The 14,645-nt window shown below is 39.6% G+C and overlaps 1 protein-coding gene and 2 long non-coding RNA genes across 4 annotated transcripts in view; 1 reads left to right on the forward strand and 2 right to left on the reverse strand.

Moving 5' to 3' along the window:
- The window catches only part of PSMD1 (proteasome 26S subunit, non-ATPase 1), a 65,413-nt gene that overhangs the window by 42,329 nt on the left and 8,439 nt on the right, over positions 1-14,645 (forward strand). For both annotated transcript variants that reach the window (XM_086843079.1, XM_023933274.2), the window contains exons 17-19: positions 2,345-2,459; positions 4,346-4,462; positions 10,857-10,959. In XM_086843079.1, the coding sequence (XP_086699205.1) occupies positions 2,345-2,459; positions 4,346-4,462; positions 10,857-10,959 (335 nt within the window). The remainder of the gene's footprint in view (positions 1-2,344; positions 2,460-4,345; positions 4,463-10,856; positions 10,960-14,645) is intronic.
- Positions 285-3,117, reverse strand: LOC147651322 (uncharacterized). Its single transcript, XR_015274207.1, has 2 exons — positions 3,023-3,117; positions 285-713 (listed from the first exon to the last, which is right to left on the reverse strand). It is a non-coding gene; the product is annotated as an uncharacterized LOC147651322 (long non-coding RNA).
- Positions 10,298-14,564, reverse strand: LOC147651323 (uncharacterized). The gene is made up of 2 exons (XR_015274206.1): positions 14,490-14,564; positions 10,298-10,453 (listed from the first exon to the last, which is right to left on the reverse strand). It is a non-coding gene; the product is annotated as an uncharacterized LOC147651323 (long non-coding RNA).

The following is a 14,645-nucleotide window of genomic DNA, read 5'->3' on the forward strand; positions in this document are numbered from 1 at the left end:
AAAATCCAGCTTTCTGGACAGGAATTTAATGATTAATGCTTCAGAGTGCATAACTACATCTTTGACATAACGTGTTTCTCTCTTCTTTGGCTCACAATCTGCCTGTTTAACATTATCTGAAGTAATGCAAACACAAAGGTGTTAAGGGTCTTTGTGCAAGAGCTGAAGTCTGTGCAGCTGAATGCTTGGCTTCATTTATTATAGGATTTGTGTCTCCTGGTCTCCACGTCAGCTCATTTTTAAAAGAACACTGTAAGCTGTTATTTGAGCAAGAGACTGACAGGTAGTGTTGAATGTCTTTTAGTTTGTCATCTTCACTCATAGGGCATGACTGAATTGTTCTGTTGCAGAGCTTTTCTCCCTTTCTTAACAGAAAAACCCTTTCTTCCTTTTCTCTCCTTTGTCATCATGGCTGAATCTTAGAGGCAGCAGTTTCCAGCAGCTTTGTGGTTCCTTCTCTCCTGTGAGTTTTTTTTGCTGCTGTTGAAGGTCAGGGGGTTGTAAGGTGATGTTGCTAGATGGAATTCTTTCCCCATGTGGATGCTTTGGGAAGACTCAGCTGGAAGTGGTGAATGGGGGGGAAGATGTGGTCACTTGCTGCCATTATTGCTGAGGAATTGAGTAGCCTCAGAAGCCTGGGTGCCTTTGGATCCCTTCAGCAGTTCTGGAGGAGGACTGGAGCCTGTGTGGTGGTGCTGCCTGTCTGTGATCAGCTGGAGTAGAAGAGAGGATTGTCAAGAGGAGTTCAGGACTAGTTGTCAGAGGAGACAGTGGGAAAGTGTTGAAACGGCAATAGCTAGAGCAGAAATTAATTGAATATGTGTGTCGAGTATAACTGAATTATGAGTGTGTCATTATATGAACATGTCTTCTGTCCCTCATCAAAATGAAAGAAGAGAATGAACTAGATTATTGCTTAAAGTCTTTTTCATTATTTTTTCTATGATTCAGGTATTCATTTAAATAAAACCCATGCCAGAGACTATTCTGTAGTGGTTTTTCTCTCAAGTTGTTGAGTGCTTTGACAGGCAGCGATTTTACATGATGTTATAATTCCTGTGTACAAACAGGTACTGCTGCCACCCCACAACCTCCATCTTTCAGTATAGCAAATGTAAGAAAGGAAGCTAAAACTAAGGTGCTCTTGGCTTCTTCCTACGCATGCTTTAGTCTGAAATCGGTTTATAGCAGAAGTAAATTGCAAGACTGATTATGGGATTGTGAATGTGACAAAATGCTAGTCTGGGCTGCAAGACACAGTGAGATGGCATAAAGAGCCAGATAATGTTCACTCTATAAACAGATATAATGAAATCACTTGCAATATATAGTTTTACATCTTTCTTCATGAGTGTGTACTTACCAGCTGCATTCCTGCATTGCTCTTGTGTTCATCGTGCCATGAGACTCTATATGCTGAAACGGGCAGTGTTTGGTATTATGGAGTGGTTTGTGTGGCATCAAAATTAAAGGAGGGATAAATATGACCATTAAGATGGGAAGAAAATCAATATATTAACGCCTGTGTGTCCTACTGAGCACTACTTCAGAAATACTCAATATTTACAAAGCTGTTTGCATTAGCAACATATGCTTCTGGCTGTGGGAAATTCAGTCTCTCATCTTCCAGCACTGGGCTGCAAATTTAGTTGCTGTAGTGACCAGTGGGACGCTGGTTCCCAGCTGGCAAGGCATAGAGCACATACACCCATTTCAGATCTCTTAAAAGGCAGCACCAGTCTCATCATGACATTGTAAGGAGGCAGCAGTAGACATTGCTCATAAACTGACTGGAAGTGCGTGTTGTATCCGCATTTCCTCCCGTGCTGTGATTTACAACAATCGGTGGGGGTGAGGAGGAGATGGCAGAAGCTGTGATTGCAAAAGTGAGTTTGGGACCCACCAACCTTGAAGGCTGATTGGGTACTGGAGGTGAGTTTTGTGTCTACTGATGGGAAATTTACTACTGTGTGTCTCATGGAGGGAAAACCTCTGCTAGTGGAAAGCCTGTCAAAAAGGCATAATTTCTGGAGATAAAGACCTCAGCCTTAATAGACATTCTGCTGGGTGATCTTTTAAATGCGGAAAATAAGCACTAAGGAAGATTTCAGTAGTGAGATCTGTGTGATAGAGAACTTTATTCATTTGTTTATTAATCTGTTCTCTTAACCCATTTATTCCTCCCCTCTGGTTAAGTTTTGAGAAATGAAAAAATACACAGTGTGGAAGAAAAATTTGAAATTTTCAGGTATGAACAGAGTGAAGTTACCATATTTTGAAGCACAGTACCATATTTTGAAGAACACTAATAATAAACAGTATATTTTTTTTTTACTTTCTCTAGGACTCCAGAGCAGTGTCCAAGTGTGGTTTCTTTGCTGTCAGAGAGCTACAATCCCCACGTGCGTTATGGGGCTGCTATGGCTTTGGGGATCTGCTGTGCAGGCACTGGAAACAAGGTGAGGGCCAGAATAAAGCATCTGTGGCCAAGACTGTTCCTGCTCCCTCCTGCCACAGATACATTTGTGTGTAAACATCACACATGCAGATGGATTTCTCACACATGTACACTACCAGTTAGCTGGAGTACAGCACTACTTTAAATTCTTTAACTTTTCTGGGCATAGAGTTTCTTTTCCTGCTTGTACAGAACAGATAAATTAAAATGTTTTTATACATTACTGCCACATTCTTGGAACTGGCAGAATTTTGTCTTCAAAACTTTCCTTAGAGTTTTCTTATTGTCAAGTTGCCACCAAGCTTTAAATGTATGTTCAGTACTCAAAAATCAATACTCCTTTGCCCTTGGAGTGACAGGAAAACAGCAGGTATTTTGCTTAACTTCTAGTTCTTTTAATCTTCCATGTGATACACGATTCATGGAAGATCCATATGGTAAAGCCAAGTGCAGTGAAATTTCATTACATTTATTGTAGTTTCAGGAGTGTAATTAACAACCAGTACATTTTATTTTCACTTTATAAGTATCAATGAAGGTTAATTCTCATGGATGGTAACAGACCTTTTATAGTAGGATTCCTGTTTCTGCTGTGGGAAGTGAGCACTCACTGGAACAAGCAGCAAGTAAATCTGCTTCTCCCACATGTGTATAATAATCTGTAGGGATACAGAGTTGCAGTTTCAGAACAGGTGCACAGACAAAGTAATATGTCATGCTTTTGAATCTTGGATAAATGTCTTGCTTATCTGTCTCATCTCTTCCTGTATTAAACACTTGGTCTGTGGCTCTTACGTGAGCGCTCCCGAGTGTCATTTGTGCTGCCAAAAGCACAGAATGCTGACGTGCACTGCCTGCCATCTTTAGTAGCTAAAGCATGCAGATTTGAAAGCAAATCTGAGAGAGTCCTATTTTTATCCAGGTCGCTTTCTTCTCAAGTGGAAGGTGGAATCAAGGAGCTAGTTATTTTTAACGTGCTGCATCTGACAAGTTAATTTAAGTGGAAAGGCTTTTAGTCGCAAGAATGAGTCTTGTTTTATTTCCAGATACATTGTGTGATGATCTAAACCATCTGATTACACAGAGACATGTCTTCCAGAGCTTCTATTAGTAGGTTTTGAGGGCCCAAACAGATTCAATTTTGGAGATCAAAAAGTTCAGTTTTTTGTCATAGTGGGTGTTTCATCCATGGTACTGGATGCTTGCCAAAGAGTGAATGAGTCACCTTCAGGTGAAGAAGCACAGCCTCCAACATAACTCAGATGGCAAAAGCAGTCTTAGTGAATGCATGGTGTTATTTTAGAAGTGGTTCTTTGAAATAATGTTCTGTATTAAAATGAACTTGTTTTAAAAGCCTCATCCTAATGGAAGTAACCACAAGAGGGGTCTGAACTGGGAGTCTCTTGCACTCTGCACTCAGCCGCATTTGCTCGTGTCCTCAGTTTAAATATGGACAGAAGGGCACTCTGAAGAAGAGATTACTTAAATTATGCTAAATACTACAGATTCTAACAATAAAGTATAAGGCAAAGAATTTGGAATCTAATGTGATGAACACATCTGTTGCTTATACCTGTTGTTTACCTGTTGCCCTTTTTCTGCAGGTAGATCTTGTTCCATCCATCCATCCATCCATCCATCCATCCATCCATCCATCCATCCATCCATCTCTTGTTTTTAGTGTTTATTTTCTTTTTCTTAACAATTTTTAGATTAAAATCTACAGAAATACAGATTTCTGCCTCATTTGCCAAGAACAGGAAAAACATTTTTTTAAAGTATATCTGATAGCCTCAATCTGACAACCTGCCATTGGAGAATTGAATCCTGGCATACTAAAAGTAGTAGTATTAACTCTATGACACTGTTTTTCTTCATTTCTTTTAGGAAGCAATCAATTTGCTTGAGCCAATGACAAATGATCCCGTGAACTATGTGCGCCAAGGAGCTCTCATTGCATCTGCCCTTATCATGATCCAGCAGACTGAGATTACCTGCCCAAAGGTAATGTGTCACACATACCAGCCTCTTAAGTGGGAAAATTGTCTTGAATGCCATATCTTTAGTGCTTGGCACTGCATTTTAGCATTGGCAAGAGACTGCACATGTCTTGTAAAGAGCCAGAGCTGAATGTGCAGGGGGAAGCTCCTGCTTGGATCAGAACATGTGCTCTGAGTGATGGGAACGTGGCTGATGGATGGCAGCATTCTAACCCTGGGCACTACAAGAATAAATGCTCTTCCTTAAGAGGTCTCTTGTAATGATAGGAAAGTGACTGTAAAAACACTGGTTTTGATGATAGTAAGCTTAGTTTTGGATGTGGTCACCATGCAGAGAGGTTCTGTTAGAGCAGTGTTTCCTTTGTAGTTAGTCTTATATTTTTCAGGTGAAACAACTTCAGAACTGTCAGAATTGGCTTAGTGAGTTTATAACAAATACTCCATATTTTAATGGAGTTTTCTGCTCATGTGGTGAAAAGGGTTGCATATGCTGTGTTTTGCTTTTAAAAGTAGGTTTCCTTTAAGTGTGTGACAGGTGATTATATGCAAACATTTGTACAGACTAAAAGCCCACATTAGGCGAAGCTCTGAGATTCCACATTTCACCTGCTTTGGTGAGTGCTGAGGCAGAGCAGTAGCTAGTACTTTGCTACTCATCTGCTGCATAATGGTTGCTTTTATTGATGTCATATTGATGTCAGAAACAGAACTGTGATAGACACTTTTTTACTGCATTTGGATGAGAAGAAGGAGAAAACTGTCCAGTGGAAAATTTTACTTGAGAAAGTCAGAGAAGGAATTCTACAAATGCAGGTGTTTAGGTATTTCTAAGTCATTTCTAAGGAACATGAAAATTAGCTGGCAGACAGTTCGTTCCTTCAAATTGTTTAAAAAGAAAGAAAAATGTTAGTTTTCACTGAGGAAAAAAAATCTGGGAATGTTGTTTATATTATCAGAATTGTAGTTCAAGTGAATAAACCAAGAATAGTAGTTCACTTGAATAAGCCAGTGAAGAACACTAGACTTCTGTTGGATCCCCTTGTCTTCCAAGATACAAAATTTCTGTAATGTGAAATTGAATTATCTCTCTGTAGAAAGACATTAATTGTTGTTTTTATTGTTTGTTCCTTTCTGTCAGGTGATTGGAATGCCAGGCCTCAATATAGGAGATCAGATTTAATCACTCTATGTTGCTCTAGTACTGGACAAATTATATAGCTCTCCTGTGCCTCAGTTTCCCACCAGAAAGAATTAAGAATACTTTTACATATGAAAGGACACTATGAGATTTGATTCATTTTTGTTTGCAAAGCACCCTAATCCTTTTGGGATGGGAATTACAGTTGGCTCTGAATCAGTCAGCCATCCTAAACCATGGATCACTTGCTGAGTCTGCCTGTTGGAGTTTTTGACTTTTTGAAATGACAGATGAAGGACTCTGTTTGTCCTAAAGAAAAATGTGGGTGGGAAAATATCTAGTAAAAATTCAGATTATTTGAGGTGTGTAATAAGGCACATCTGTTTTCCCAGTGAGGCCTGGAAACCTTGACTTCCAAGTCATATGTGATACTTCTGCTTGATAAAAGGGTGGTTAAAATAGTTGGCCAGCAAATACAGGATGAAATGTGTAGTTTGGGAATCAGTGGCTTGTCTAAAAATGGGACCAGAAACTGAAACAGCTTGATGCCAAATTGTTACTGGATATAGATACAGAATTAATTGTGTAGTCATAGAAGCACTATAGGTATTAAAAAACAAACAGAAACAAAATTCCAGATTAAAAAATAAGTAATACCTGAAATATTCTACCAATTCAGGAACTAAATACAATATACAAATTTTGCTTTTTATAAATACCCCAAAAGTTAGTTATAACCATTATTGTTTCTTGCTCAAAACTAAAAGACATATTTTAAGGGATATGCTTCCAATTAAGTTATTTATTATCCATGGGAAACTTTTTTTGGAGCTCTCTGCCAATCTGAAAAAAAATTACTTACCTCTGATGTGAAAGAGTGGAGGCCAGAAAAGGAGCCATTTTTGGATTGCCAGGACATATTTTGGTCTGATTAGATTCCTGAGTGACATGCTGGACACTGTGTGCCAAAGGGTTTGACTTGATGGATGTGGGTATTTGCCTTGCCAAATAAGCACCTAAGAAGAGGAGTGTGATGATTTTTGTATCCCATAAGCTGTACAGCCTTGATGGGGTTAGAGAGAAGCTCCATTTTATGTATCATCTTTTAACTGCTTCTAAATACTTGGTGATTCTTTGTATGTGAGAGATGGTGATTTTAATAAAGACTGTGTCATAGAGCCTGGCCAGCTTCCTGTCATTGCTGATCAGTTTTGTCTCTTCTGGGATTTTATATATTTTTTTAGTTAACTTATTATTAGTGAGCTTTGGGTTAGAAATACTTTCAGTTCTCTGCTGATCATTTGGGGTGAAGATGGTAGCAAACAATCTTCCTTAAATAGTTCAGGATTTTTTCGGGAATAAAATGCTGTCAGAGTTTTGGGAGCTGAGCATTACAATGCCAAAATGCCAGGAATAAACAGAGATTTAAAAATCAAAGTAATTTGGTTTTAAAAAAAAGCCATTTTTATTGTGAGAAAAGGGTAGATGTTGCCTTTGAATTAACTTCATTGTGATCTTCCCTTTGTGTTCATCCTCCTCTTTGTTGTGCTCAATCTTTGTCTAAATGAATAATTCAAAGAATTTAAATTTAAATAAAGAGTTTAAATAAAGGATTGTGAAATAAATAATTGTAATTACATGAACTCCTTGAACTTGGAAGTTGCTCTAAGGGCCAAAAAGGGATAGCAGGTGTTGAGTAAAGGTGGTTTGGTCTCTTTGAAGTTTGAAACAATTCCTCCATGTGCAGCCAACATAATTTTTTTCTGACCTCTGTTGATAGATTTAATAACTGTATTAGTGTCACATATAAAATATTAATAAGTTTATTTTATGAAATGGAATCCTAAATTACAGATGTGATGAAGTCATCATAACAGAAATCAATGGCAACTTTATTTTGTGTTTGTGACCTGCAGGGCAATTAAGTCAGCAATGTCAGTAGGGACAAACTACTTGTCAAACTACTTGAAAAAGTAAATTCAGTTCCTGGTTTTGTGTTAGGATAGTCATCTTGGCAAAATGAGAAAATAATAAACAAGGTGAAGCCTTTTCCTCCATCCTCCTTCCATCGTAACAGCCTTTATCTCCATCTTCCTTCAATCATATTGGCCTATTGTCTTTAAGAGGAGAAGAAACCAGGACCAGAATGCTTTGGGGATTTTTTCCCCCATTTAGATAAAATGCTATGTATTGCTAGGTGCATGAATGACTTTGCAATATTCTGGTAGCACCTTTACTTTATGAAAGCCCACTACTGTGAGATGCTTCTGCACACTCCTTCAACAGGGCAAGTGTGTGCAGAATAATTTCATCTTTTGAAGAAGATAGATACAAACGGTTTAAAACCTATTTTATTAATGCTCTTGTACTTAAGAGCTTGCATTTGCCAGAAGCATCATGCACATCACCTGCCATTATTTCCTGTAATTAACTGTCTATAAAATCTTGTTCTTGACAATCTCCTGGGCTTCATGTGCATGAATACTGACTGGTGGAGGAAGAAGTGGAGAATAGCCTAATAAATGACAGCCCTTTGTGGTAGGAAATGGTGCTGTATTGTTCTCATTTCTCAAGGTCTCTGTTGTTTCCTCTCTGTTTCCAGGGTTCTGTGTTTGGCTTCATTTGAACTCAGTGCTATGTCATTTTGGCCAGCACTAATTATCAGAATGGGGTGTGTGTTTTGTTAAAAAGATGAAATGAATCATTGTCTATAATTTAGTGTTCCTCCTGGAAGTTGCCCAAATAAATTTCTTGGTAGGATTTCCAAATGCTGTAGAATATTTAAAGTGCTTGAAGATTTCAAGGGAGGAACAAAGCTTGTGGGTTTCACAGCATATTATATAGACTTACACAGTAGTTTGGGTTGTGCTTGTTGCTTTGGTTTGAAGGAAAAATGATAGTAGATAAAAGGGCTTTACTAAACAAACTCTGTCAGGTTTTGCTTCAACAGTTAAGAAATAGCTGGCTGCTGACGTTTTGCTCCATTTTGTAGGAGGTGAGCGCCCCAGCACCCAAGAGATGGAGCATTGGCTCCATGTGAGGTTAATACCTTCCTGAACTGCTGCAGGCAGAGCTGCCAAAGCAGGCTTTCCCCTGCAGCAAGGAATGTTTTCAGCTGAAACCTGATCCAGTCAAAATTCCCAATTCTGTGAAGCGTTTGCTTTGTAGGAGCAGCCTGACAAGCATGTGGGCCTATTATGCATTTGAGTGTTGAGACTTTTGGTCTCAGTCCTTTGGTCTGGGTTTCCCTGGTCCCTAAGGATAGTCTCACCCTTTCATAGAACAATTCTGCTTCCATTGACTTTAAATTTGGGAAAAGGCACACTTAGTGTATTTTCCAGGTCAGCAGTGATCCATGGCTCATAATGCACAGATATGCAGAATTTATTTGAACACAGAATGCTCTTGAGATGAAATTACATATTTTATATAATAGATGGCATAAGGACTGTTTCTTACTGCAGCTGTTCAGTGCTTGTTCATTGAATGCCTGCTCTCAGTTGATCTTCTGTAACCTGTCCCTGTCTTCTGGAGAGATGGCAGTTGATCTGCTGAGGTTGAGCAGCCAGGTTTCTGTCCTTGGTCCCTTGCAGTTGTCAGTGTCTCAGACACTTCACTGCCCTGCACCAGGTGCCAAAGCTGGCAGGCTCCTGGTGGACTTGTTGCCTGAATGTTCTGTTCATGTATACTAACATTCATGGACTAATGTATACATGAGTAGGAGCTGAAGAAGGTGTATTAGGGACAGGGTGCTCACAGAAGCAATGCACCATGACCAGGGAGGTGGATAATTTCCCTTTCTAGCCCTGCCTCCCCTTCCCAAGTGAGGTGTTCCTGTCCTCTGTTCCAAGGGCTGCTCCATCAGATTTCAGGTGCCAGTGTGAACATCAGCAGTTCTGCTGAGTGTCTTCTCACTCCACTCAGGGTTTAGTTCTCTGAAGATTTGATTGGTGTAAATTCTGGATTACAGTCCACCAAATGAGCTTTATAACGTCTGCCTGTTTTCATAAATATTCCAAACCCAGAAGCTGAGCCCAGAGTCAAGGGAATGATGTGCTCTAAACAGAAGCACTGGAATTCTGCTGCTCAGCCAAAAAGACAAATAGTTTCACACATTGCTTCTGTTTCCCAGTGTGTCTGTCCCAAATAATACCTGAAGGCTTTGGTTCACCTGGTCTGCATGTGGCTGCCTTTGAGGCCCCATTCCAGGCTGCAAATGCAAGCTAAGGTGTTTTTCCAGTGTACAAAGAGGTCAGAGATAAGAAGCAAAGCATTCACATTGAACTTGTAAGCCTCAGAGTAAGCTTTTATAAATAAAAATCCTGAGAGCTTGAAAAAGCATAAATTGAGTGAAGCAAGAGCAAAGTTTGGTTTGTATATTCATAATAAACCCTGCATTGTGTGTGCAGTATCTCCATGCCACACGTCTGCCGCCCTGATTATGTTGCTTCTTTTTCTTAGTTTTAGTAATTGCGAAGTCATCTTCTTTGGGGGACTAATAAGTGAAAATATTTTAATGCAAAAACGAGTTGGTGCACACAAATTGTTGGACTTAGATGGAATAATGGAAATAGCTGCTGTTTTCCCTGGCAGTTCTAATAAATGCATCCTGCTCCACCAGAGAACTGTTGTTTCGTTCAGCTTTGCTTCTGTTTAAAAGTGCTTAGTTGTTCTGGTGCTTCATGGTAGTGAGACTGTCCATTGGTGTCAAACAGTCATTTTAATGCAGTCCTATTTAGCAGGACATGACTTGCTTGTATGAATGTTAATGTCTTCTGGTATCACAAAGTGGCTGAATCTGGTTAGATGCCATCAGAGCTGGATGAGTTGAAGTGACAAGTAGCATCAGGTTACTGGCTGAAAGAGTGAAGGCAGGAAATGGAGGAAATTTATTAAAGTGCAGTGTGAGTCACCTAAGAACACAGAATAGTTCTTGATCCAAACTCATCTATTGGTCTTTTATTCCAGTGACACTCTATACAGGGTATTTCTATAAGGTTTGCAAAATGTGGTTTGGAAATGCTCGTCCATCCTGAATATTATAAAATCAGTATATGGATATTGTCAAGTGGGGAAAATCTCTAATTAATTATTAATGGAGTGACTCGTAACACCAGTGACTAAAGCTGTTGAAAATGCAGACGACATTGTACAGTGCAGAAATTGAAGATGCTTCCATTAAAGATGGACTATTTGACTCATGCAGTCAGTTTTATAATCTCTCTCTCTTTTTTTTTCCCTTTTTATTATTTTTAACCAGGTCAGCCAGTTCCGGCAGCTCTATTCCAAAGTGATCAATGATAAGCATGATGATGTTATGGCAAAGTTTGGAGCAATCCTGGCACAAGGCATTTTGGATGCAGGTAATTCCCCATTTAAAGCTGCCAAAATTTCTTAAACTTGTTTGGTTGCAATCACTATAACAACAAATTTCATCTGGGAGATGAGGTGTTGGTTTTATGCCTGTCATGTCATAGTAGCAAGAAGTCTCAGTTTTCAAGGAATATTAGCTAATTAAAGAAATAAACCCTCTTCTGTAGTTTCAGCTTGTATCAACATGTTTATGTTAGGAGAGACTCAGCCCAGTCATTGAGGCAGAATTCATGTCCAGAAGTCTGGACAAATACAATATTTTTTCTCTGTTTTGTCACCCTGAATGTTGATTTATTATAGCATGATAGGTTGCATCTTTATTTTTCTACATCGTCACCTGCTTCAGAAATTTAGAAATCCTGTGGTATCCAGTCCTTTTATTTTTCTTTTTCTGGTAAAACTTGACATAACCAGATTTTAAAATCATATATAAGTTTATATATATGTCTTTAATAACAAGTTTTTGCTACTTTCATTATTATCAAAAGTGGTTGCACAAAGGAGGAAGCACAGTTAAGTACATCAGTGTGTTTTCAGAAGACACAGTTACTTTCACAGACTACTACTACCTTTTTCTAGCAAAGAAAACATCATTTCATGAGTGTTGATGACTCAACATTGAGTCAGGAATAGGATTCTCTAAAGCTATCAGCATTTCACAAGGGCTGAGTCGCAGGGCCTGTTAGGGAAGGTTTCTGTAAGCAAAGAGGACAGACAATGTTTTGAATTTTTCCTTCAGCTGAGGTAACACTCGTGCAGTGCTGTATTTGTCAGCGGCACCTCTTTTGCAAGTTTCCAAACACAATTTCTCCCATCTGATTTCTTGTACTGAGGCCTTCTCTTGCTATGCACCTCTTTATCCCCTGTAATAGGCAGAAGCAAACTGGGTTTTCCTGTACTCTTGAGAATAAGATTAGTCCTGATATGCAAAGGAACCCCAGAATTCATCTCTGTGCTGTGGCTCAGGCACAGCACCCTGCAGTATGGGTAGTGTCTGTATGAAATCTCTGCATCTGCAGGCTGTGTGGTGGGGAAGGAGAGCATGGTGCTGCTTGCACCTCTCTGCATGGGAGCAGGTTTCAAAAGCTTTCCTGGTGGCCATGTGCCTATCAGGCTGCTCTGTCACAGATGACCAGGCCTGCTCAGTGACAGGCACCACCTTCGTGCCTCCTGGGTGCTCTGGAGCTCAGAGCAATGTTCTTGGCATGAGACTCTTAGAATAATTTTGGTCATTCCCATACTCATACGCGATTGCTGGGAAGCCAGAGACTAGCTGGCTCTGGGATTTTTCTCTCAGCAGTACAGACCTGTTTTGAATTCTGACCCTTAAGATTAAATCACAAAAATACAACTAAAACCTTATTTGCTTCCTGTGTCACCCATGTATTGTATAATGATTTTGAATCCAGAAATCTCCTGTTTTAATAAACTTTATGGGAATTTGTGCCAACTTCTTTTTCTCTTGGTGAGAGACTCAGGGAAGGCTGTGAAATCTTTTTCTTAACCTATTGCCACTTTCATTAGAGCCTCCTAAAAGAATAAATTCTTTTTATCCTTCCTATACAACCGAAACTGCTTATCTGAAACAATGAGTTACAGAATTTAATTATCACTACCAGGAAAAAAGGATTCTCTGTGTTATCTGCCACAGCTGGGGCAATTGTATTTAGTTTTTTTTTTGTCTTTTCTGTGGGGCGAGGAGAAAATTCTCTTAAAAAATGTCAGGGTTTGATTAGAAGTGCAAGATTTCTGGTGTATGACTGGGAAATGATGCACTGGAGGTGGAATTTTTGTTCTGACAATGAACATTTAGGCTGGCAATTTAATGGAAGGAGTGAAGTACCTTGGAAGCACTCAAGTGGAAATGAAGAATTTGGTCATTGCCTAATTGATAAGCCCCAGCAGCAACATTTTTATTTTAAAATAAGAATAAAAGTAGACACTAAATTTAACTTAGTGTTTGGGGTTTTTCCCCAAACACCCCTTGCCCCAGTGGCAGTGTGAATTTTGGGAGATGGACCTTACAGTACTACCCAACGATCCCTGAAATTTTTTCTTCGGTATTTTTTAAATTTTTTTTCCAGGCATCATGTCACAGCTTTTATTTATCCAGCCAAAGATCTGGAATGTGTTCCCTTCCAGACAGTCAGGGCTGCTATTTAATAATGAAGATAAATCACAATTGTGTGCAGTATTATGTCTCCCCACCTTTCCTGCTCCCTGCAAAATCCTGGGAGTGAGAATGGACTGTTAGTGGGTATAAAACAGCAGGAAGAAGTAGCATGAGAGCATCTTTTGAGTATTAAATCTGCTGCTGATTCAGGAAATTCCAGATATTGGATAGTTACAGGTTTTATCTGAGTTATAGATTAAAATTCTGAAAATTAAAGTGCAAAAGTTTGATAAAGTCCAATTAAGCTGCTTATGCAACATTCACTGGACTGCTTGATTCATAATATCTGCTGTTATCCGGGGCCTGGTCCTTACATAGTGATACAGTAGAATAAAGTTCAAAGTGAAGATGGGTGGGAAGACCAGAAATTTGAGTGTGCAGCATTCAACATGTTTAAGGATAGCACATGACCTCACGCAGACCCTTCACAATCCTGTGGCAAATTCAGGTGAAAGGACAAGAGAGAGATCTATTGCTACCACAAAAGGAAGAGGAAGGAGATAGAATGTAGGCAGAGCATCCTACAGGAGGGCATCAAAATATGCCATCCTCCACTGCTGCTTCTGGGACTAATCCTGACAGATACCTAAGATGACAATACTGCATCAGTCAGGGCTTTCATTAGTTCTGGCAGCAAAAGAGAATTCTGTTTGTCTTTAAAACTCAGAGAGCTCCACTGCTGTCTGGCCCTGCTGAGGTTTGTGCGAGGCTGGGAAAAGCTCCTTCCGTTTGGAATTTTCAGCTATAAAGGGGCACTGCCTTTGCAAGGAGTATTTTAACACAGTTAACCTCCCTGCAGCAAGTCTTGTCAGTGGTAATGGACTTGCATGGTTCCCTCTTCAAATCAATGCACTGTGTTCATCAGTAGACAGATCAGATTAGCACTTTCTCACTCTGTCTGCAAGTCCAATCTTTCAATTTTGTTTCTAGCTGGATGTTTCTGCACTGCATCAACATAGGGAGTTGTTTGAGTCTCTGCTTTGCAAGTACAGATTTAAGACTTGGTTGTCTGGCAGAAATGTAATTTTGCTGCAAAGGCTGCAGGAGCTTGTCTCTGTGCAGCTTAGATTGATAACGTCTAGAAACAACTTCTGAGGTTGCTGCTGTTTACATTTTTTTTCCTACTGAGATGGTGTAAGATAAAAACCTAGGCATATTTCTTCTGAATAAGTGATAGTTCAGGGAGGCAGGCACAGAAAGAAAAGTTTCTGAATGCTCAGCTGTGTATGTACTGTGTTCCTCCTGGGCCTTGTCTTGGGGATCATTTATATGCCATGTTTTAAAACTCTTTATGGCAAAAGTTTGCCTTTCCCCCCCACCCTCTCACTGCCTGTAATTTTGTCTAACCTGTATCCTAGCAAAACGAGCATGGAAGAAGGGCTGTATTCCCTGATTGTGTTTGGGTACTACTGTAGAGCTGTGCTGTACATCTGTTTTACTGAGTAAGCTGAGCTCACAATAAAGGAAGGAGGCGTGTTCCAGAGGAGGAAACTGGCAGCACTG

The sequence above is a fragment of the Cyanistes caeruleus genome, chromosome 10 (assembly GCF_971803275.1).
Source record: "Cyanistes caeruleus chromosome 10, bCyaCae1.hap1.1, whole genome shotgun sequence".
NCBI lineage: Eukaryota > Metazoa > Chordata > Aves > Passeriformes > Paridae > Cyanistes > Cyanistes caeruleus.